Source organism: Dendropsophus ebraccatus, chromosome 5 (genome assembly GCF_027789765.1).
Source record: "Dendropsophus ebraccatus isolate aDenEbr1 chromosome 5, aDenEbr1.pat, whole genome shotgun sequence".
NCBI lineage: Eukaryota > Metazoa > Chordata > Amphibia > Anura > Hylidae > Dendropsophus > Dendropsophus ebraccatus.
In genome coordinates, this window is record NC_091458.1 from 115,177,554 (window position 1) to 115,201,623 (window position 24,070).

Sequence of the window (24,070 nt, forward strand, 5' to 3'; positions counted from 1 at the left end):
ATATCAAACAAATATCCAAATATAAACGCGCAAAAACTTATATCATGGATCACTGATGTACCGTCATGCAAATCAAGAATATAATAATTACACAAATAATAACAACCGTGCATCTAAATTATTAATAGAAATGCAAGCGCAATAAACACACAATGTATAAATACACAAAAGTGCCACACTAAAGTGCAAGTGCTAAAGCATGATATCTAAACCCCAATACATATGTAGAAATATAAGACTCCAAATCACTATAAGTTTAAAGACTTAAAATTAATGCCGAACCATGCGCATGCGCTGTGCCTATACAAGGCAAAAATCAGATACCATGACAAAGTGCCAGTGCTAGTGCCAGGCGGCATCCTCGTTATCTAGAGGAAAGAAGCTTTCACCACCAGCACAGACACGGGTTCCTTACTGTAAGAGCAGTGAGACTATGGATCACTCTGCCACATGATGTTTTAATGGCTAATTCATGGCCTGGATGCTTTTCTTGAAAAATATAATATAACAAAGTTATGGGCATTAGATTCATGTGATAGGCCGCTGATCCAAGGATTTATTCTGTTTGTCATTGGAGTCAGGAAGGAATTTTATCCCTGTGATGGGGCAATTGGCAAAGGTTTTCTTGCCTCCTCTAGATCAGCACAGTGGGGTTTCTGTAGATTGAATTCAATGGACTCTTTTTTTTTTTTTAACTTTATTAACTATGTTACTATACATGATGGGAATTATACTTTTGCAACAGCTGGTGGAACAAAGGTTTCCAATACCTGCTCTGACAGCAATCAAGTGACCTTGTGATTACTTAGTGACAGCAACTGAGTGACCTTGTGTTTATTTACTGAAAGCAACTGAGTGACCATGTGATTATACACTGACAGCAGCTGAGTGACCACATAATTACACACTGACAGCAACCGAATGACCTTGTGATCACTTAGTGACAGCAACCAAGTGACCTTGTGATCACTTACTGACAGCAACCAAGTGATCATGTGATTGTTCTCTTAACTGATAATACACGGTGGCACTGCCTGTATTTTATAGGTATCGCTCAAATGCTATACAGAAATGCACTTCATCCCTCACTTTTAAACCAATAGCAGTTTTGGTATATCAGAATGTATATAAAAATGAAAATTCAGACAACCCTGCGAGGCTTTGTTGAGATCCTAACCTTAAAGGGGTAGTGTGGCGCTAAAAAATTATTCACAGAATAGGACACATTACAAAGTTATACAACTTTGTAATGTATGTTATGTCTGTGAATCGACCCCTTCCCTGTGTCCCCCCACCCCCGCACGTGTACCCGGAAGTGTGTGGTGCATTATACATTACCTGATCCGTGTCGAGGGCTGTCCGCCATTTTGTGCCAAACGTCATCCGGACGGACGAATCCCTGCCGCCGCCCCCCCTCCGCCGCGTCACAACTGTGCTCAGCCGCGATTGGCTGAGCACAGTTATGCTCAGCCAATCGCGGCTGAGCAGCTGATGACGTGGCCGCGTCCGCATTATACAGTATATAATAATATCCTCCACAGCGCTTTACAATACTGAGGGTACATACATAGACAAAGTTCTGACATACACATGTAGACAAAAGTACTTTAGTTGCTACAAATGTTCAGCCATCAGTCTGACCACTGCTTTTAGAACATGTAAAATTCTCCATGTATGCTGACACAAAATTCATGTAGAAATCTGTATCCCATTGTTTTTAGTAAGGATCTACATAGTTTTTAACAGTGTTGATTCTTCAGATGTGGATTTGTAAAACAGGTTGATCTTGTCACTTCTTGACATTGTTTCCATGGGGAAACCAAATATCCATAGAAGACTCAAACCTTTCCGGTTGTGGCAACCATTATCTAACTTGTAGCACTTTGACTGGAGCTGTTTATATTTTCTAGGCTTCAAAAGTAACATCTTCCTACACCCTGATACAGAGATACAAAGATGGTCGATACTCGGTGTCTGTGGTCGCAAGACAAGATGACAACATAAAGGAGGTGGACAAGGGAGGAACACTTTTGAGGTGAGTTTGAGATTTATCACTATTCGAAAGGATACACTTAGATTGAATCTCTGAACTCCATACCAGGCGCCGACTTGCATATGCCGGCAGATAAGTGTGTGTGTGGGTGGGGGGGGGGGGGGGGGGGGTACAACGAACCGTACATGTAGCTTTGCTGATTTCTTTGTGTAAAGTTTTATAAAACTGCCTTGTTTTAGCAGCTGAGGTATCAAACATGGTGATAAGTTTCAGCAGCACACCTCCCCCTCTCTCCCTACTTTTACTGTAGGACATACAGGTCTGGAAACTGAGGCGTTCAAGGTGGGAGATGTGCTGCTGCAACTCACCAACAGTTTGACACCTCAGCTGCTAAAACATGGCACTTTTATAACTTTACAAACTGCAATCAGCAGAACCAAAGCAATTGTTAATTTTATCCATCTAGCACCTACCCCAGGATATGCAACTCCATACCTTGTACAGGGCAGTATTACGGGAAATATATGACACATATTCACCCAATCGCAGTGTCAACATAGCCTTACATGCCTTATTTTTTCTCACCTTTTATTAGTTTTTTAATGTATTTTACTTATTTTACTTTTCAGATTACTGGTATATCCCCCTCCCCCAACTAAAGGAGGCCTGGCTGTAACTAATGAGGACTTGGAATGTTTGGAACATGGAGAATTCCTCAATGATGTTATTATTGATTTTTACCTTAAGTGAGTATGTCTTATAGAGTATATGCTTGAATTTTTATAAACTCACATCATTGGTTAAAGGCACAGTACTTTCTGTTCATGTATGGGAAGCACTTACTGATCTCTTTTATCACTGTGTTATAATCATGTTCCGTACAATTAATGGATCATTGCTTGAAGCTAACAGTTATCCACAATTTCTTATTGCTCAGTGAGTACTCATAGTATCGAAAATAGTAGCAAAACTATTTGAATACATTATTTTACTATATTTTATAGTGTTTTTTTTTTATTCTAACCATTTTTTTTGTTCTGCACAATAGAAGTAGCATAGACCTTTCTTATTATTTCTTATAATAATATATATTCCCCTAAAATTCTAAATGCAGTTAACTACAAAGTTATCACCTGTGTAGAGCTATGTGGATAATTTTGTGCTATCTCCTGTACATTTGTAGCCAGACGCTAATCATAAGTGACATGCCAGCTGGCCCTTATTCCAGATAAATGCCTGGGAAAGCTAATTCTTGTTGGATTATACCCTGAGCCGAGCATGGAAATTGGAGTGGCAGATATTCATGTGTTTGAAGGAAAAATATTATTATAGTTACCATTAAAGGGAATATAGACAAAAATGTTTAGCTGTTGTATGCTGCAAAGGCTGCACGTTTTGCCAGAGGGAAAATCCAGTGTTTCTGCAGTAGGTCTACAAAGGCAAATCTGCACCATGTTTTACAGATTTTGGTGGAAATTTTCCGCAGATTTGAAGCTGCAGATTCTAGGATTAAAGGGGTTGTCCAGCGAAAATCCTTTTCTTTTAGATCAACTGGTTTCAGAAAGTTATATTAACTTCCTGACACCAGTTGATTTGGCTGGCTGTAACTAATGACACCAGTTGATTTGAAAGAAAAAGATTTTTGGATAACCCCTTTAATGTCAATGCATATCAAATCCACAGTAGCAGATTTTGCTATGGATCCTCAGCATATTCACAGCCAATTCTGCAACACCTGCAGATGTATTGGACACTGGGGCTTTCCCATATAAATCCAGTTGGAAAAATCCACAATAAATCTTAGGTGGATGCAATACCACAATTGGCATGCACCACAGATCAGTTTCCTTATCGATTTTGTGTGATTTTTTTATTCAGTGTCTGGTTGAGATTTTGCAAATCATCATCCACTGGCAATTCTGCATTTAACCCCTTAGGGACCAAGCCTATTTGGACCTTAATGACCAGGCTCCTTTTTCAAAATCTGACCTGTCTCACTTTATGCGCTTATAGCTCAGTGATGCTTTAACGTATGCTAGCGATTCTGAGATAGTTTTTTCCTAACATATGGTACTTTATGTTAGTGGCAAAATTTGGTCACTGTCTTGTGTAATTTTTTTGTGAAAAACTTCAAAATATCATGAAAAATTTGCACTTTACAAACTTTGAAATTCTTTGCTTCTAAAAAAAGAAAGTCAAATGACAAAAATTAGTAAGTCACATTATCAATATGTCCTCTTTATTCTGGCTTCATTTCGTAAACATATTTCACTTTTTTAGGGTGTTACGGGGCTTAGAAGTGTATCGGCAAATTATGAAATTTTCATAAAATTTCCAAAACTGATTTTTTTTTTTAGGGTCCAGTTCTTTTTTTAAGTTGATTTAAGAGGCATGTATACTGGAAACTCCCATAAGTGACCCCATTTTGGAAACTAGACACCTTAAAGAATTAATCTAGGGGTATAATGAGCATTTTAACCCTACAGGGGCTGGAGGAAAGTATTCACAAATAGGCCAGAAAAAATATATATTTGTTAAGATTAAAGTATCTCATTTTCATAATAAACATGAGAGAAAAAAAGCACCCCAAATTTTGTAACGCAGGTTCTCCTGAGTACAACGGTACCCCATATGTGGGCGTAAACCACTGTATGGGCAGACAGCGGGGCTCAGAAGGGAAAGAGCGCCAATTAGCATTTCCAGTTCAGATGTTGCTGAAGAAGTTTCTGAGCGCCAGGTGCGTTTGCAGAGGCCCTGTAGTGTCAGCAGAATTAAACCCCCCCAAAAGTCACCACATTTTGGAAGGTACACCCCTCAAAGAATACATCTTGGGATGTGGTGACCATTTTGACCCCACAGGTATTAGAGGAAAGTATTCAAAAGAAGACGGTAAAAATGCAAAAATTGAATTTTTCCAATAATATGTTAATTTAGTTTGAAATTTCTCAATTTCACGAGAAAGAGGGGAGAAAACTCACCCCAATATATGTAACGCAGGTTCTCCTGAGTAGATCGATACCCCAGATGTGGGCATAAACCACTGTATGGGCACACAGCCGGGCTCAGAAGGAAGGGGGTACCAATTAGCATTTTCAGTGCATGATTTTGCTGAAGAAGTTTCTGAGCGCTAGGTGCATTTGCAGTTCCCCTTTAGTGTCCGCAGAATAACCCCCCCAAAAGTCACCCCATTTAGGAAAGTGCACCCCTCAAAGAATAAATCTTGGGGTGCAGTGAGCATTTTGACCCCACAGGTATTGGAGGAAAGTATTCAAAACTAGACCGTAAAAATGAAAAAAAAAAAAATTTTTCCAATAACATGTTTGTTTAGTTTGAAATTTCTCAATTACACTAGGAACAGGGGAGAAAAAGCACCCCAACATTTGTAACGGAGATTCTCCTGAGTACAATGGTACCCCATATGTGGGCATAAACCACTGTATGGGCACACAGCAGGGCTCAGAAGGGAAGGAGTGTCATTTTAGTTACAGGCAATATGTGAGTGTTTACTGGCTATCTGGGGTGGTAATGGACAATCTCGGGGTGTTTACTGGCTATCTGAGGTGGAGACAGGCAATCTGGTGTGGTTATGGGCAATCTGGGGTGGTTACGAGCAGTCTGTGCCAATCTGGGGTGGTTACGGGCAATCTGGGGTGGTTACGGGCAATCTGGGGTGGTTACGGGCAATCTGGGGAGGCGACGGGCAATCTGGGGAGGTTGCGAGCAATCTGGGGTGGTGACAGGCAATTTGGGGTAGCTACGGGCAGTCTGTGGCAATCTGCGATGGTTACAGGCTGTCTGCGATGGTAACGGGCTGTCTGCGATGGTAACGGGCTGTCTGCGATGGTTACGGGCAATCTGGGGGGTTATGGGCAGTCTGGGGGGTTATGGGCAGTCTGGGGGGTTATGGGCAATCTGGGGTCGTTACGGGCAATCTGGGGTGATTACGGGCAATCTGGGGGTGTTTACTGGCTATATTGGGTGGTTACGGGAAATATGGGGGTGTTTACCTGCTATCTGCGGTGGGGACGGACAATCTGGGGGTGGCGACGGGCAATCTGGGGTGGCGACGGGCAATCTGAGGAGGCGACGGGCAATCTGGGGAGGTTGCGAGCAATCTGGGGTGGTGACAGGCAATTTGGGGTAGCTACGGGCAGTCTGTGGCAATCTGCGATGGTTACAGGCTGTCTGTGATGGTAACGGGCTGTCTGCGATAGTTACGGGCTGTCTGCGATGGTTATGGGCAATCTGGGGGGTTACGGGCAGTCTGGGGGGTTACGGGCAGTCTGGGGAGTTACGGGCAATCTGGGTGGTGACGCGCAATCTGGGGAGGTGACGCGCAATCTGGGGTGGTGACGGGCAATCTGGGGTGGTGACGGGCAATCTGGGGTGGTGACGGGCAATCTGGGGTGGTGATGGGCAATCTGGGGTGGTGATGGGCAATCTGGGGTGGTTACAGGTAATCTGGGGTGGTGACGGGTAATCCAGGGTGGTTACGGGTAATCCAGGGCACTTGACTTTGGTGACGGGTAAAAAAGTGCTGGCACCATTTGGAACAAGCGATCAGCGGTATATAGTATATACCGCTGATCATTTGTACTGGGACCACACCGGGTGGTCACCGATTATTGCCCCATGCTCTCTGCCACCTCTGGTGGTGGAGAGAATGGCGCTTTGATCATTTTTAGAAATTCCATCACTGTGAACAGAGTCACAGAGTCACGGTGAGAAGATATGAAAGCGTTCAGCTGCGCTGGCAATGTCCGTTACCGGTGGCTGCCGTTATACTGGTAATAACGGTGATCGCCGGTGAGGGGACTGGCCGGGACTGAGCCCACACTCTGCCCCAACCCCTCAGCGACCTCTGGTAGCTGAGAGGAGGGGGCTGCGGGTATTAACGGCGCCGCTGCACTATTCTGCGCCATCGCCATAAAGAGCTGATGGCAGCAGAATAGAGCCCATTAGTGATCGCAGTAAAAATCTGTATCGGCGGTCACTAATAACATAATACATGTATTCTCTGGGTCACTACGGTTATGGCGATACCACATTTGTGTAGTTTTTTTTTTACTATTACGCGCAATAGAAACCATCTTCCTAGCAAAAACCCACAAAAACTGTCACCGCATTGCAAGATCCATAGCTTTCTTATCTTTTGCGCGACAGAGCTGGTTTGGGGCTTATTTTTTGCGTGAAGATCTGTAGTTTCTATTGATACCAAGTTTTATATGTATATGATCTCTTATTTGATCTCTATATTGATCTCTTTTATGACGTATTTTCTAAAGTGGATTGATAAAATACAGCTATTCTGGTACTGTGTTTTTTTTTTGTTTTTTTTTTTACAGCGTGTGTCGTGCGGTACAATTATTGATATAGTTTTATAGATTGGGCCGTTACGGACGTAACAATACCAAATATATATAGGATTTGTGTTTTTGATCACTTTTATGTCATGTTTTATTGGGTATAGGGAATGGAATGCATCTTTATTATTGGGGGGCTGTGTTGTGTTTGGTGCACGTTTTTTTTCACTTTTTTTTACTTTTACACTAGTGTACATTACTGTACACTAGTGTAAAATACTTAGATCACTGATACAATACATTGCAGTACCTGATGTACTGCAATGTATTGTATCGTGCCTCATGCTGACAGGCAATAGCCACGGCCACCCCTGTCAGCATGAGGCATCTCCATGGTGACCCCGGGGACCTTCATTAGGACCCCGGGATCACCATTGAGACATCGGAGGACCGGACGGCGCCGCGGGACATCGCAATCACGTAAGTGACCCACGGTGCCGACCGGAACCCGTTAGATGCCGCTGTTATGGTTTGACAGCGGCATTTAACGGGTTAAACCGCCCGGAGCGGAAAATCCGCTGCCGCCGCCGGACGGTAGTTTATTCCAATGCGTCCGCCGTTAAAAGGCGTACGCATCGGAATAAAGCCCATTAGTGGCCGCCGTGAGAAGGCAGCACGGCGGTCACTAAGGGGTTAAAGAGTCACTGTTGTATTATTATTTTTTTTTGCAGAAATCAATAGTCCAGACGATTTTAAGAAACTAAGTAATCGGGTTTATTAGGCAAATATGCCATTATCTGCATTTAAAAAGACTTTTACCAGGACCCCCCCCTCCCTCCTCTTTTCCATCCACTGCAAAATATCAGGAAATTGTGACATTTTGTATCAGACACAACCCTGTCTGTTCTATAGAGAGGGGAGAGGGGAGGGGGGAGGAGCGAGGAGGGCGATGAGCGGGCAGTGAGAGCGGAGAACAAAGGATTACAGGCACAGAGCTGGGTGACAGCTGTATTCAGAGGTCAGAGAGGTCAGTGCTGACTGTCAGAGGAGATAGATGGGTCATGTAGTTTTAAATTAACTCTTTGTTGTCCTGTTTTAGTGTCTCATTTCCCTTTCTCCATAGGAGAACAATGAAGACAGGGGGGAGAGCTTCAAACTGCTTTTTCATGATAAAAATTAATTTTTCGGCTAATAAACCCATGTACAACGTTTCTTAAAATTGCCTGTACTATTGATTTCTGTAAAAAAAAAAATTTAATGACAGTGACGCTTTAAAATTCACATTGAATCCTCCTTATGTGGACGTATGTAAAAAGCTACATTTATCCCTTTCACTTCCATGGCAGTCTTCCCATTTTTTACAAAAAAAAACAAAACTAAACCCAAAATTATAGGAGTATCTATTAAGAAATATATTTGTTTCTAAAAGTAAACACCTGGCATGACCAAGCAATGGTTCCAGCACCATGCTGTGAGTAACTACCTGCAACGGAAGTCAGCCCAGGGACCATCCTGTACCAAAGACTCAGGGTCTGCTTCATTTCTTCATGTTAGATATAATGGGGCAATAAAAAATGATTGTGGGGGGTATATGTAATCTTTTTTCTTATGGAAAAAAGAGGCAATCAGTTCATTGTTGTGTTTGTATTTTAATATTACTTCTCTATACCACCACAGGTACCTCCTATTGGAGCATTTTCCAAAATCTTTTGCGGAGAAATGCCATCTGTTCAGCAGTTTTTTCTTCAAGTGTTTAACAAGAAAGGATAATGTTACAAATGACAATAACTCAGATATGCTGTAAGTCTGGTTTTTTTTATTACTTTTAAGTAAATTTACTGATACAGTTTGTTAGGAACATGTCCTGTAAATCCTCCAAATCCACCCATATTTGTTTTTACACAGACATGAGTAGTATGGCAAAAGACATAGGGATAGTGTAAAGATAGTCATACACTTTAAAGCAACTCTGCACCCACAATCTGACCCCCCCCCCCCAAAAAAAAACCACTTGTACCTTCGGATAGCTGCTTTTAATCCAAGATCTGTCCTGGGGTCCGTTTGGCAGGTGATACAGTTATTGTCCTAAAAAACAACTTTTAAACTTGAAGCCCTGTGCCCAACATGCGTGGCTTAAAATATCTGTGCCCTAACTTTGCACCACCTCTCCGTCCCTCCTCACCACCCTCTTCATCTTTAGAAATACCACTGAAACATCTGTCCGAACATTGCACAGGTGCCTTAACGATCCAGCCCATGTGCCGGGCTGACACAGGTGGGGAATAGGAGGCCTGGAGCCTGGAGCATTCCTAATGATGGGAAGTATGGGTAGGAGGGACAGAGAGGTTGTGCCAGCCTAATGCATACACAATCTAAGCCCCGGCCGTTGGGCACAGGGCTGCAAGTTTAAAAGTTGTTTTTTAGGACAATAACTGCATCACCTGCCGAACAGACCCCAGGACAGATCTTGGATTGAAAGCAGCTATCTGAAGGTACAAGCATTGTGGGTACAGAGTCACTTTAAAGGGGAAGGTGTTTTATTCCAGTGACGGGAGAGGGGCGGCAACTTAATATGTGGACATGGAGCCACCCAAGACTAATCACAGCTGTCTGCACACTCTGCAGGTATGATTGACAGACAGAGAGGTCACTAACTGGTCTCTCTGCCTGTCAGTCATCCCCACAGAGCAGGGACAGAGATGGCTATTAGTTACAACAACGGGGGACGGAGATGACTTAGTTACAGCAACAGAGGACAGGGATGGCTATTAGTTACTGCAACATGGACAGGGACGACTATTAGATACAGAAGACAGTGATGACCAGTCAGAAGAGCTGTCAGAAGCTGGCCTTTCATTTCTTTCTCACTGCGGTTGGTCCGCCTCTTAAGATGGGCCAATTGCAGCGATCCATGGCCATGGCGGGGGCTGGATGTCGGGACCTGTGACCATTCCATAATGTCACTCAAAGTTATACTGTCACCACACAATTTTGTTCAACGGCAGTTTAACTCATTCACATACTTTTCCTTGGGGTTGCGCTAATGGGCAGCAACCCCTGACGTCATGCATGTGATGTATCCTGGAAAACCCCTTCAAGTCACAATGATTTCTTGGGATTTTTTGTCTTACAACCCTATTAAAACACCTGTGTTGTTTTTGCAGTTTGCCTCAAGCAAGTGCTATACCCATTGTTAGACTGTATTATTAGTCGGTATAATACAGTGTTATTTTGAATTGTAAAATTTGTTCTCTTTTTGTAAAGTGCATCACAGAGAAGACACCATAGGGTTAAAACCTGGACTCGACATGTTGATATCTTTACAAAGGACTTTGTATTTGTACCTGTTAATGAAAAGTAAGTATTTCTCAAGCACCTCTCATTGATAGAGTGAACATAGTGAATAGAGATAAGTGAACCTCGAGCGTGCAGCATTTGATTACCAGTGGCTGAAGAGGTTGGATACATCCCTAGGGATGCCTGGAAAAAATGGATACAGCCATAGGCCATAGACTATATCCATGATCCAACGTCTTCAGCTACCAGTAGTCAAATGCCAGATACTCGAGGTTCGCTCTTCTCTAACAGTGAAGTATAGTGATATAGTGAACCAAGAAATGTTTAAATTTAGTTTAAAACCAGCATGGTTGGACTGGAATTTTTTTTTTATAGCACTTTGTTATATTACGTTGTTATATATTTTGACCATTGTTAAATAATGATGAGAAATATTTTACAGTCCCACAAAGCAAGTACAACCCCTCAAAATATTTACCTCTTCTTCTTACCCATCCTGTGCATACAGGGCTATTCTGATTGTGAGATTGTGGCCTCAGTCAGACATTGTCTGTAAAGCTTGATCTAAATAAAACATTTGACGTGTCAAAGAGATGTATCAAAAGTTTTGATAAGGTTAAAGGGGTAGTGCGGCGCTAAAAAATTATTCACAGAATAACACACATTACAAAGTTATACAACTTTGTAATGTATGTTATGTCTGTGAATCGCCGAATCCTTGCCGCCGTCCCCCCTCTGCCGCGTCACAACTGTGCTCAGCCGCGATTGGCTGAGCACAGTTTTGCTCAGCCAATCGCGGCTGATGACGCGGCGGAGGGGGGACGGCGGCAAGGACACTCGACACGGATCAGGTAATGTATAATGCACCACACACTTCCGGGTACACGGGTGGGGGTGGTGGGACACGGGAAGGGGGGCGATTCACAGACATTACATACATTACAAAGTTGTATAACTTTGTAATGTGTGTTATTCTGTGAATAATTTTTTAGCGCCGCACTACCCCTTTAAGGTCTGGGTGCTAAGACTCCCACTCTTCCCTGCTTGTTTTAGCAGTTGATGGACTCTTTTTAACCAGACCATGACCAATTAAAACTGTTAATAAGAGAGTCCAGTAGCACCTAGGCATGCTCCAATCCTGCAAAAGTTTATTAGGTGTCCAAGTAGAAGTATGTTCAGACCCAGACCCTGTGAGAAGCAGCCGGGAGCCGCGAGAGCTGACCTGACAGGTCGGCACTTGCTTCTTACGCCCTTTAGTGTTGCTGCAGTTGAATTTTTTTTTATGCCTGCTTTGCTGTTTGTATATCAGTAATATCACATTAGTAACACTCCTGTTATTTTTTATTCTTCAGTTCCCACTGGTATCTCGTAGTGATATGTTTTCCCTGGATGGAAACAGCAGTTTATGAAGATAGAAGAGAACCAAGTGACATTCAGGATGTGGATAAAAGAGATAGTCCGAGTAGTGGGTCAGTTATCATATTCAATGACCGTTTGTCAAAGAAAGAGGAAACTCAAGAGGAAGGAAGCAGCAGCGACTCTCAAGGTGTATTTTCATGCCTCTGTTTTGTTATTTGTCACTATTACTTGTCTTTGTAAAATTTTGACTTTACATACCTTAAAGTGTCACTGTCGTTTAATTTTTTTCCCCAGAGATCAATAGTACAGGCGATTTAAAAAAACTTTGTAGTTGGGTTTATTAGCTGAAAAATGCATTTTTATCATGAAAAAGCAGTTTGAAGCTCTCCCCCCTGTCTTCATGATTGTCTATGGAAAAGGGAGGGGTGGAGGGAGATGAGGCACCAAAACAGGACAACAAAGAGTAAATTTACAGCTACATCACCAGGCTATCTCCTCTTAAGTCAGCACTGACCTCTGAATACAGCTTTCATGCAGCTCCTGCTGTGTAATCCTTTGTTCTCTGCTGGTGTCTAATCTCGCTCCTCCCCTCTCCATAGAACAGACAGGGGCATGTCTGATGCAACAAGACAATTTCCTAATAATGAGCAGTGGATGAGAGAGAGAGGAAGGGAGAGGGGTGGATCTGGAAAAAGTCTTTTTGAATGCAGATAATGGCATATTTGCCTAATAAACCCAATTACAAAGTTTCTTAAAATTGCCTGGACTATAGATTTCTGGGGGGGGGGGGGGAAATATATATATATGACAGTAACTCTTTAAGGGTCCATTCACACATACAGGATTTTCAGCAGATTTGAAGCAGAATCTGTGTTATATATAATATGTGTTTATATACTCTCAATATATATTTTTTAAAGAAAGTTATATAATGTTGCTATATAACTTTATTTAACAGAATGTAAATAAATATATATTTTTTTACATTAACCCTTTGAGGACCAGGCCCAAAATGACCCAGTGGACCGCGCAAATTTTGATCTTAGTGTTTCCGTTTTTCCCTCCTCCCCTTCTAAGAGCTCTAGCACTTTCAGTTTTTTATCTACAGGCCATGTGGGGGCTTGTTTGTTACAGGAATAGTTGTACTTTGTAATGGCGTCATTCATTTTACCATAACATGTATGATGGAATTCCAAATATATTATTTATGAAGATATAAATTGGTGAAATCGCAAAAAAGAATGCAATATGGTAACGTTTGGGGGGTTCCTGTGTCTACGTAATGCACTATATGGTAACAGCGACATGATACAATTATTCTATAGGTCAGCCCGAACACAACCATATGCAGGTTACACAGATTCTCTAATGTTATATATGTATTTTTTTATGAAATCCTTTTTTTTGGCAATTAATTATAAATAAAATGGGACTATTGTGACACTTATAACAGTTTTATTTTTTCACCTACGGGGCTGTATGGGGTGTCATTTTTTCCGCCATGATCTCTAGTTTTTATTAATACCATATTTGTGAAGATCGGACGTTTTGATCACTTTTTATTAATTTTTTTATATATATAATGTAACATAAAATCGGTAATCTGCGCACTTTTTCCCCTCTTTTCGTGTACGCCGTTTACCGTTCGCAATGACGCTTGTTATATTTTAATAGATCGGACAATTACGCACGCTACGGTATATTATATGTTTATCTATTTATTTATTTTTATATGTTTTATTTATATAATAGGATAGGGGGGTGATTTCAACTTTTATTGGGGGAGGGGTTTTGGGGTAGTGTGTTAGTGTTTTTAACTTTTTTTTTTTACACATTTGAAGTCCCTTTGGGGGACTTTTACATTCATTACTTGGATTTCTACACTGATGAATGCTATGCCATAGGCATAGCATTGATCAGTGTTATCGGCGCTCTGCTCATTGAGCCTGCCTGTGCAGGCTTAGAGTAGCAGAGCGCCGATCGGACCGCATGGAGGCAGGTAAGGGACCTCCGGCAGTCCGTTTTACCGATCGGGACCCCCGCAGTCACACTGCGGGGGTCCCGATCGGTAAGTGACAGGGGACTCCCCCTGTCACTTACACTTAAACGCCGCGGTCGCGCCGCGATCGCGGCGTTTAAGGGGTTAATGACACGCGGCAGCGCGATCGCTGCAGCGTGTCATTGCCGGTGAGGTCCCGGCTGCTCACTGCAGCCGGCCCCCACCTCCTATGAAGCGCGCTCCGCTCCGGAGCGCGCTTCATAGCGGGAATAACACCCAGGGCGTACAGTTACGCCCTAGGTCGTCTGGGGACAGACTTCCATGGCGTAACTATACGCCCTGGGTCGTCTAAGGGTTAAAGGGGTTGGCCACTTTATAGTAAAATAGGTCAGTACAAAGTATTAGTAAGTGTGCTCACTGTATATACTGACAGCAGCTCCCTGTGTACTTCATAGAGCTAAATAAGACTCCCCTTCACCAGGCTGGGCTCCCCTGCTCTGTTTTCTTTCTGTCCATAAAATGGCCGACATGGAGGAGCATGTGACCATGCCCTGTCCCCTATGTCCTCCATAGACACATAAAGGCTCAGTGGTGGACACTGGGGGGCGGGGCATGGTCACATGCTCCTCCATGTCGGCCATCTTATGGACCAAAACACCACAGAGCAGGGCAGCCCAGCCTGGAGGAGGGGAGTCTGATTTTAGCTCTATGAGGTACACAGGTAACTGCTGTCAGTATATACAGCTAGTACACTTACTAATACTGTACACTGAACTATTTTACTGTAAAGTGGCCAACCCCTTTAAGTGGCAGCAACAAGGGGTGACACCGCCCCTCTGCTGCCACCAGTGGCTGTGAAGACAACTGCAGGGCTGCTCATTCTCTTGTCCCAGCACAGCTATACAACTAGCACTACTGCATGCAGCATTAAGGGAAGCTGTCATTGTCAGGAGCGCTGCAGCCGTTGCACAGTGTAGCAGAGCAAGTGGGGATAACTATTAATTACAACTCGCTCTTGGACAAGCTGCTATGTTTGCAGAACTACTGATACCAATGGCTTTCTTTGTAAAGTCTAATCTAATGCTAACATGCATTAAAATAGACATTAGGTGAAGCTCAATTATAGTAACACTGTATGCAGCTGTTATGTTTTCATAATGCACGACATGCAGGGAATGAAGATAATTTTCTTTCCATCATCCTCAGCGGCATTTTCGGGTAACTCCTATGTGCACACTATGGAATCTCGACGGAACACCCGTTGCGGATTCTGCAGCTCGCAGCCGCGCGCAACTCTGCTGCTCCCATAAAGTTCATTCTGTGGTTTACAAGATTTCGCCGTCCACCTCAAGAATAAGCGGGTTCATTCTTACAGTGGGCGGCGGCATCTGACTAAACACAGAATGAAGCCTATGGAAGCAGCAGAGATGCGCGCGGCCGCCAGAGTCAACTGAAGATTTAACTTAATGTATACCTGTCACAATGGGCTGCTTTCATATCAGAAGCAAGATCCACTGCTAATCTGGAGGTTTGGGCCTCCATGGATGTGTGTGACCACCATAGGATCCAATGGGGGTCGCACGGATTACAGTCTCAGTGCATCTTTGTATTCATGGTGACCTGAACTGCCAGATAAGCAGTGGATCATGCTGCTGATGTGGAATTGTGGCTTTGTGACATGTACACCTTAAGGCTGCGTTCACACTACGTATATTTCAGTCAGTATATGTTTATTTCAGTCAGTATTGCAACCAAAACCAGGAGTGGATTAAAAACACAGAAAGGATCTGTTCACACAATGTTGAAATTGAGTGGATGGCCGCCATTTAATGGCAAATATTTGCTGTTATTTTAAAACAACGGCTGTTATATTGAAATAATGGCCGTTATTTACTGTTATATGGCGGCCATCCACTCAATTTCACCATTGTGTGAACAGATCCTTTCTATGTTTTTAATCCACTCCTGGTTTTGGTTGCAATACTGACTGAAATATACTGACTGAAATATACGTAGTGTGAACGCAGCCTAAAGGGGTACTCCGGTCCGGGGGTATTTATTACCAATGGCCGGAGAGAGGGTGGTTTTAAACGGTGCAGGGGACTTACCTCCCTGTTCCAGCGCTGGGTTATAAAGTTTTATAACTTTAAATTCTTTCACAATATTCTTCCACAGCTACACATCCAATTATAGCTGTGGAACCGCCATCTTTGTGTCATTCTGTTAACATAGTTTAGTTTAGTAGCTGTTGTCTTCATATTGCACTTTTTCCTAGAAGTCATATGAGAAGAATTGTCGTCATATATTGGTGTATAAATAGGATTGTCTGTGATAAGACAGCTCCAGGGGTGTCATGTGGCACAAACTTGCCTTGCTGTTAATGGAAAGAAGCTGGTAAATGTCTCATGCTATTTTCATGTTTTAGATTCTACAAGCTCAGGAATAAGCCGCAATCCCTTAAATTCAGTAAGTTTTTAGTTTTTTTACTACAAGTTTACCAGATTCAGCAGATATGTTGGGTTCTCTCTGTTAAACAGAAACTAATAGTAGGTTCATACAGACGAACCTGATACACTGCATATGTATATGTACACTGAACACATACAGAAATGAGACTGATAGGGCACATGTCTCTTATAAAGTGGGAACTCTGTTAGAGACATGTGTCCTATCAGTCTCAATTCTGTATGAGCCTTTAAAAGATAAGAAGCTATAATAATAAAATATTTCAGTAAGTTTCAATGAATGCCACTGGGAGGCAACATTTACATTACTACCTTATGGCCTGACTCAGTCCTCATTCTCAGTACATTGCGTTGTGAGCTGGTAACATTTGACATAGTTTAATGTGTTTTTTTTTGTTTTGTTTTTTTTAGAAAATAAAGATCAAGCACGATGGTAAAATCTGTAAAAGGTAACCTATAATCCCATTCCCTAATGTTTTGTACAGTTCTCTCTTAAATCTCTCATGCTGTTTAGCTAGTGAGCAGAATAGAACAGAGACAGACTTCCTTGTCACAGTGCTGTAGAATTCACTCGGAATGGTTGTCCGCAGCAATTTAAAGGGATCCAGCCACATGGATGGACACCATTAAAGGACAACTCCCGCGGGACCCCAAAAAAAAAAAAAAAACACAGACACACACAGACACCATACTCACCATCCCTCCGGTGACGATCACCACTCGATTCGCCCGCCGTCCGCCTCTCCGTCGCCGCCGTCCGCCATCCAGCGATGTCTCCGACTTCCGGGTCCAGGGGATGGAAAAGGCTGCCAGTGCGCTTGCGCACCGGCAGCATTTTCATTAGCTAGAGCGCATCACATGGCTTCCAGCAAGCTCAGCCAATCAGGGCTGAGCAAGCTGGAAGCCATGTGATGCGCTCCAGCCAATGAAAAGGCTGCTGGTGCGCATGTGCACCAGCAGCCTTTTCATCCCCATTCACTTTGCATGAAGACGCCGAGGAGGAAGAAGACCCGGACCGCCCCTCGGCTCTGACGTCGTCGTCACCAGATGCCGCCCCGGAGAAGAGGACCGTGACGATCGTAATAGGTAATGTATACATTCTTTAACTTCCGGGGTGGGGGGTCGGGGGTCCGAAAGTGGGGGAAGGGGGCCAGGCCGGGTATTTAACCACATTACAAAGTTATATAACTTTGTAATGTGTGTTAAATGAGCAAAAAAAAATTTTTGTGGGAGTTGTCCTTTAAAGCACTTACAGTGACTTATACATGTTATTAACGTTGTGCCTACCTTATCTTTTACTTGAATTTTGGGTCCTGCAATTGACAAAAAATAATGTTTCAATCTATTCCCAATCCCATGCAAATCAGCTGTAAGTGGGTATCAGGGCTGGGAGCAGAGCGCAACTAGTAGCAGCACTCTGCCTGTGATCATGCTCTGCAGACGTGAGAGGTTGCTATGTCCTGACAGCAAGGGACCTAGAAGTGTCACAGTTCGCTTATCTCTCCTGCTGCAGCCGCCGCTAATTCTGGGAAGAACTTGCCTCAGGAGTGACAGCCCGCTCAGCCAATCACTGCCTGAGACAGGACAGCCCAGTAGCCAGTGATTGGCTGAGCAGGCTGTCACCCCCGAAGTCCATCTCTGAAGTGGCATTGCTACAGTCAGCAGAGGACACCGGAGACACCACAAAAGGACACTGAGGGAGCGAGGAGAGGTAAGCACTAGAGATGAGCGAACCTCAAGCATGCTCGAGTCCATCCGAACCCGAACTTTCGGCATTTGATTAGCGGTGGCTGCTGAAGTTGGATAAAGCCCTAAGGCCATGTGGAAAACATGGATATAGTCATTGGCTGTATCCATGTTTTCCAGACAACCTTAGAGCTTTATCCAAGTTCTGCAGCCCCAGCTAATCAAATACCGAACGTTCGGGTTCGGATCGACATCTCTAGTAAGCACGATATGCTTATTATGTTCTCCAACAGGGCAGCATTATAAAAGAAGTACCTAAGGCTGGCTAACCCCTTTAAGGATAAGGTAGCAACATTAAAGTGACATTCCCCCCCCCACACACACACACACACACACACACAAAAAGACCACTTTTGCCTTCAGATAGCTGCTTTTAATCTAAGTTCTGTCCTGGGGTCCACTCGGCAGGTGGTGCAGTCATTGTCCTTAATAACAACTTAAAAACTTGCAGCCCTGCCTCAAATTGGTGTGGCCTAGAGTACCCATGTCCTAGGCCTGCACCACCTCTCCGTCCCTTCTCCCTTCCCTCTTCACCATTAGGGATGCCCCAAGCGGAGTTTCTCTTCATTCATTACTTGTCTGAACACTGAACATGTGTCTTAACTATCTGGCACATGTGCCTTGTTAAGACTGTTGATGAATAGGAGAAATCCTGCCTGGGGTGCTCCTAATGATGAAGAAGGCGGGGAGGAGGGATAGATGATGCAGGCCTAGGGCACAGTTACTCTAGGCCATGCCAATTTGACATAGGGCTGCAAGCTAATTTTTTTTTTTAGGACAATAACGGCATCTGTTTGGGGGGGGGGGGGGGATTGTGGGTGCAGAGTCACTTTAACATGTATAATGCAGTGTTGGTGCTTTAATGGGATCAATCCATGTGACTGATTTCCTTTTATTTGGTAGATATCTCCCTATACAAAAATAGATCTTTTAAAAAGAATAGCCACTTTCTTATCAAATCTAAGAAATGTATGGTAATTCATTGGTTAGGTTACTTATACATATTGTAATCCTGCTGGGTCACTTTGCTCAGATAGGTGTAGTCCTCAGTTGCTCCTCACTTCTTCAATACAGTTTGTACAGTGATCCTGTGCATAAGATGGCTGTGCGTGGAGGAGCATGTGACATTCATGTTACCCAGCATCTTTCCAACTAGTGCAGTCACAGTGGAGGACACTGTGAGGGGAATGGTCACATGTCCCTCCATGCTCAGACATCTTATGCACAGGATTGCAATCCAAACTGCTCTGAAGGAAAGGGTAAGAAGGGGAGAGGACTTCACATATGAGTAACAGGACACAGCAGGACTACAGTATGGCTAAGTAAGTAACCTAACTATTTTATCACCATACATTTTCTATATTTGATTAGAAAGTAGCTAGCCCCTTTAATCAAGGTGAGTGGACAGCGAGAACCCGCTGGAGACTGCCTAATGACCTGGCAGACGCTATAATGATGATTCCTCTGAAACAGCTCATCCATTCAGAGCAAATCATACAGCATTAAGGGAGCCTGTCTGTGTTTTGCCCTGCCTGTCGTTCCTGCAGCATGAAACTGAGCAAGACAAGAACCCTTTATTTATAAATGTGTTAAAACATATAATGTGAGGTTTATTTAATTAACATCTTTATAAAACTGCAATTTTGCCATCGCTGACCATAGTAAAGCCTATTATTTAACTATAATGCAAACAGACATGGTCAACATTAACAAAGACAAGAAGATTCCTGACCTATCTAATCCTCTCTCACCATATGGTGATGACAAATTCAGCTCCTTATGTTCACAAGTGTGTAGAGTCATTCATTAGTCGTCTTAAGTGCATTCCTAAATCTTGTTTTTTGTTTTTTTTTGTTGTTTTTTAACAAATCGCTGCCAGCTTTACCAAATTGCTTCTTAACTCTGTTTCTTTAAAAACCTTACTTATTTTGAAATGTAAGTGCTATCTATCTATCTATCTATCTATCTATCTATCTATCTATCATAAAGCGTACATTTTTTTTCAGCAACCTTCCATTTTCCCACAGATGATTGTTCGTTGGTAGCGGTAACATTGTAGCTCAGCTTGCATTATGGGGTGACTCTTCCAAGATGTACCTGACCTTCAGTCCTCATTTTGAGTGGGGTTAGGATCTGCTTTTTATTGGGAAAATGTGCAGTAACAAGTGTTTCAAGTGATCAGAGGTTCTTTTTATCCCTTTAAAGTGGCCTGGCAAATAGCCATGTAGCCATAAACCAAACATTTTTGACAACTAACCATCTGATTATCATCTGATTTTTTTTTTTACTGATTCCTTTTGACACTGATGATATTTTATCTAAAATGCAGTTCCAATGAGAATGTAGTGAATAATAATGTCTGCAAATGTCTTCTATGAGGGTGTAGTAATGATAAATGTTTTTCCCTCCACACAGGCCATGTCTGCTCATCTTTGATTCCCTGAAAACTGGATCTGCAAAGACTACTGTGCAGGTTTTGCGAGAGTGAGTGACTTGCATATTTTGTGTTTTCCCTTTCTTATGTTACCATCACAGCCCTAAAGATATCACAGTCCATCTGACATCTGCAAAGACTTTTATTGCAACTCAAATATTGCTATAATGAAATCATTCAAATTTACACTTTATGGGTATGTTCACACTGAGTAAAAAAGGCTGAGTGCCATAGCCCGTCTATGGGAGAGCGCGCGCTCCTCCACAGCCGCAGCGCTCCGCTCAAAGAAGTGACATGTCACTTCCCCGAGCAGAGAGCGGTGGCAGCAGAGGAGCATGCGCACTTTCATTCACTCACATCAGGACACTGAGCACTGTGGGATTCCGCAGCGGAGAGATCCACCGTACTTGCTCAGTGTGAACATACTCTATGAAATGAGACCCTCAACCTTTAAACGTCAGACTCAAATTGCCACATAGCCAGGGCTATAGAACATCACTGAGCTTTCAGTAAACTTTTTACATTTCCTAGACACATGTCAAATGTTTTGATCGGTGGAGGTCTAAGTATTCATATCCTGACGCTTGTTATAACTTTCTGGGAGGAGCCTGTGCTAAGCACTTTTTCCTCTGGCTTTTTTCCATGTGACCTAGACAGTCTCATAATGTAAGGGCCCTATTACACACAGTGATTAATAAATCGTTCACATTTAAACAATAATCTTTCCGTGTGTATGTAGGCAACAATTAAACGACTTACGACAATTCGTTCATATGTCGTTGATTGCATCATTTGAGCTAATCATTAAATCATTGTTAATCTTTGATAATCGCTTGCAAATCTTTCGGTGTATGTACACATCGTTTGTTTGTAATTACGAATATTCGTAGACTAGAGTATGCAAACGTTCGTGATTGCATAATTACAACCATTACTGGCGACTATTGTTCTGTGTATTATGGTGAATGATTTCAGGTCGTTCCTAAAAGCACTACTTTGCAATCATCTATTGTTAATCAGTGAAACCTAATAATCGCTTTGTCTAATAGAACCCTAAGTGTGTCCGTACCACTTTGATACGCAACAGAAGCCAAAAGAGAGCCTTTTTGGCTTCTGTCAAGCCCATATATGTTGCAATATTTCTTAGGGGTACGTTTTCACATACAGGATCCACAGCAGATTTGATGGTGCAGATTTGATGCGGTGTTCAGTTATTTAGATCAAATCTGCTGTGGATCCGCACCGTCAAATCCGCTGCAATACTTTACTAGTGAAGCTACCCTGAGGGTAGCATCAAATCTGCTGCAGATCCTGTACATGTGAACGGACCCTTAGGAAAAATAAAAGTTTAAATGTTTTTTATTTTAACTTTATACCTTATGGGTGACCAATGCTACTGTTTGGCATTCGTTGAAAGCCTCAGGTAAACAAACGTTCTCAGCTATATACTGCTTGGTGACAGTGAATTGCCGTCTGCCAGGCCACCATGGTCTGGTCTGTTATACTGATGTTATGCTGGCTGACAGCCTCAGTGCCAAAGTAGATTATATAACTGAACAGTCTGTGTAATGCTTTGTGAGCGTGTACTTGTTTAAGGTTAGAATTACATGAGCTAATGTTTTGTAGCTCCATGCAGTTACTGTTACCTGTATTGTACACACAATATAATAGTCAATCATACAGTACACATAACTGACATTGCTTTTATTCTACCACAAAATATGTAAACATTAAAGGATGCCAATGAAGAGTCTGCATGTAATGAAATACCTTGTAGATAAGAAATAAAAGTAAGCTGGAGCCCAAAACGGTCATCTTTCTGTTAGCTTCCCTTTCAGGAGCATTCCATTTGAAGCAAAAACAAAACTTATTCCAGAAATTATTTAGCTTGAACTGCAAAAATTTCTTGCAGTTCTTTAAAAACAAACAAAAAGAAAATTTTATGAAGAACTATCAGAAAGTTATAATCTAAACTGCCCCCTATTGCACAGGAGGTGTAGAGGATGAAGGTACGTCTCTGTCCTGCATCCTCGGCCCCGTTCCTGTGCACTTAGCCATTTACTCCACGGTCCAGTGAGGCCATTAGGAGCACTGGGGCTCCGCTAGGAGCACTGTTCCGCCGGCTGGCTCCCCTTTCTAATCATTCATTGGCACTATGGGGGAGGGGTAATGCTCCTAATGGTCTTACCAGACCAAGGAGCAAACGACTAAACACAGAGGATGAAAGTAAGAGACATACCTTGATCCTCTGCACGTCCTGTGCAATTGGGGCTATCAGCAGGTTAGATTCGTCTAACCCGCTCATAGTTCCCCTTTAAATGTTTTTGTCAACATATTATTAAGTTTTTGCAGTATTTGTGTGTGTGTATATATATATATATATATATATATATATATATATATATATATATATATATATATTTATATATACATACATACATACACTCACCGGCCACTTTATTAGGTACACCAGGCTAGTAACGGGTTGGACCCCCTTTTGCCTTCAGAACTGCCTCAATTCTTCGTGGCATAGATACAACAAGGTGCTGGAAGCATTCCTCAGAGATTTTGGTCCATATTGACATGATGGCATCACACAGTTGCCGCAGATTTTGTCGGCTGCACATCCATGATGCGAATCTCCCGTTCCACCACATTCCAAAGATGCTCTATTGGATTGAGATCTGGTGACTGTGGAGGCCATTTGAGTACAGTGAACTCATTGTCATGTTCAAGAAACCAGTCTGAGATGATTCTAGCTTTATGACATGGCGCATTATCCTGCTGAAAGTAGCCATCAGATGTTGGGTACATTGTGGTCATAAAGGGATGGACATGGTCAGAAACAATACTCAGGTAGGCTGTGGAGTTGCAACGATGCTCAATTGGTACCAAGGGGCCCAAAGAGTGCCAAGAAAATATTCCCCACACCATGACACCACCACCACCAGCCTGAACCGTTGATACAAGGCAGGATGGATCCATGCTTTCATGTTGTTGACGCCAAATTCTGACCCTACCATCCGAATGTCGCAGCAGAAATTGAGACTCATCAGACCAGGCAACGTTTTTCCAATCTTCTACTGTCCAATTTCGATGAGCTTGTGCAAATTGTAGCCTCAGTTTCCTGTTCTTAGCTGAAAGGAGTGGCACCCGGTGTGGTCTTCTGCTGCTGTAGCCCATCTGCCTCAAAGTTCGACGTACTGTGCATTCAGAGATGCTCTTCTGCCTACCTTGGTTGTAACGGTTGGCTATTTGAGTCACTGTTGCCTTTCTATCAGCTCGAACCAGTCTGCCCATTCTCCTCTGACCTCTGGCATCAACAAGGCATTTCCGCCCCCAGAATTGCCGCTCACTGGATGTTTTTTCTTTTTCGGACCATTCTCTGTAAACCCTAGAGATGGTTGTGCGTGAAAATCCCAGTAGATCAGCAGTTTCTGAAATACTCAGACCAGCCCTTCTGGCACCAACAAC

At 42.8% G+C, this 24,070-nt stretch overlaps 1 protein-coding gene across 9 annotated transcripts in view; it reads left to right on the plus strand.

The window, feature by feature from the left end:
- The window catches only part of SENP7 (SUMO specific peptidase 7), a 60,682-nt gene that overhangs the window by 28,531 nt on the left and 8,081 nt on the right, over positions 1–24,070 (plus strand). For 8 of the 9 annotated variants that reach the window (XM_069971028.1, XM_069971029.1, XM_069971025.1 and 5 more), the window contains 8 exons: positions 1,911–2,035; positions 2,623–2,739; positions 8,974–9,096; positions 10,561–10,653; positions 11,946–12,139; positions 16,377–16,417; positions 16,828–16,865; positions 20,578–20,646. In XM_069971028.1, the coding sequence (XP_069827129.1) occupies positions 1,911–2,035; positions 2,623–2,739; positions 8,974–9,096; positions 10,561–10,653; positions 11,946–12,139; positions 16,377–16,417; positions 16,828–16,865; positions 20,578–20,646 (800 nt within the window). The remainder of the gene's footprint in view (positions 1–1,910; positions 2,036–2,622; positions 2,740–8,973; positions 9,097–10,560; positions 10,654–11,945; positions 12,140–16,376; positions 16,418–16,827; positions 16,866–20,577; positions 20,647–24,070) is intronic. The other variant, XM_069971026.1, reaches the window with a different exon arrangement.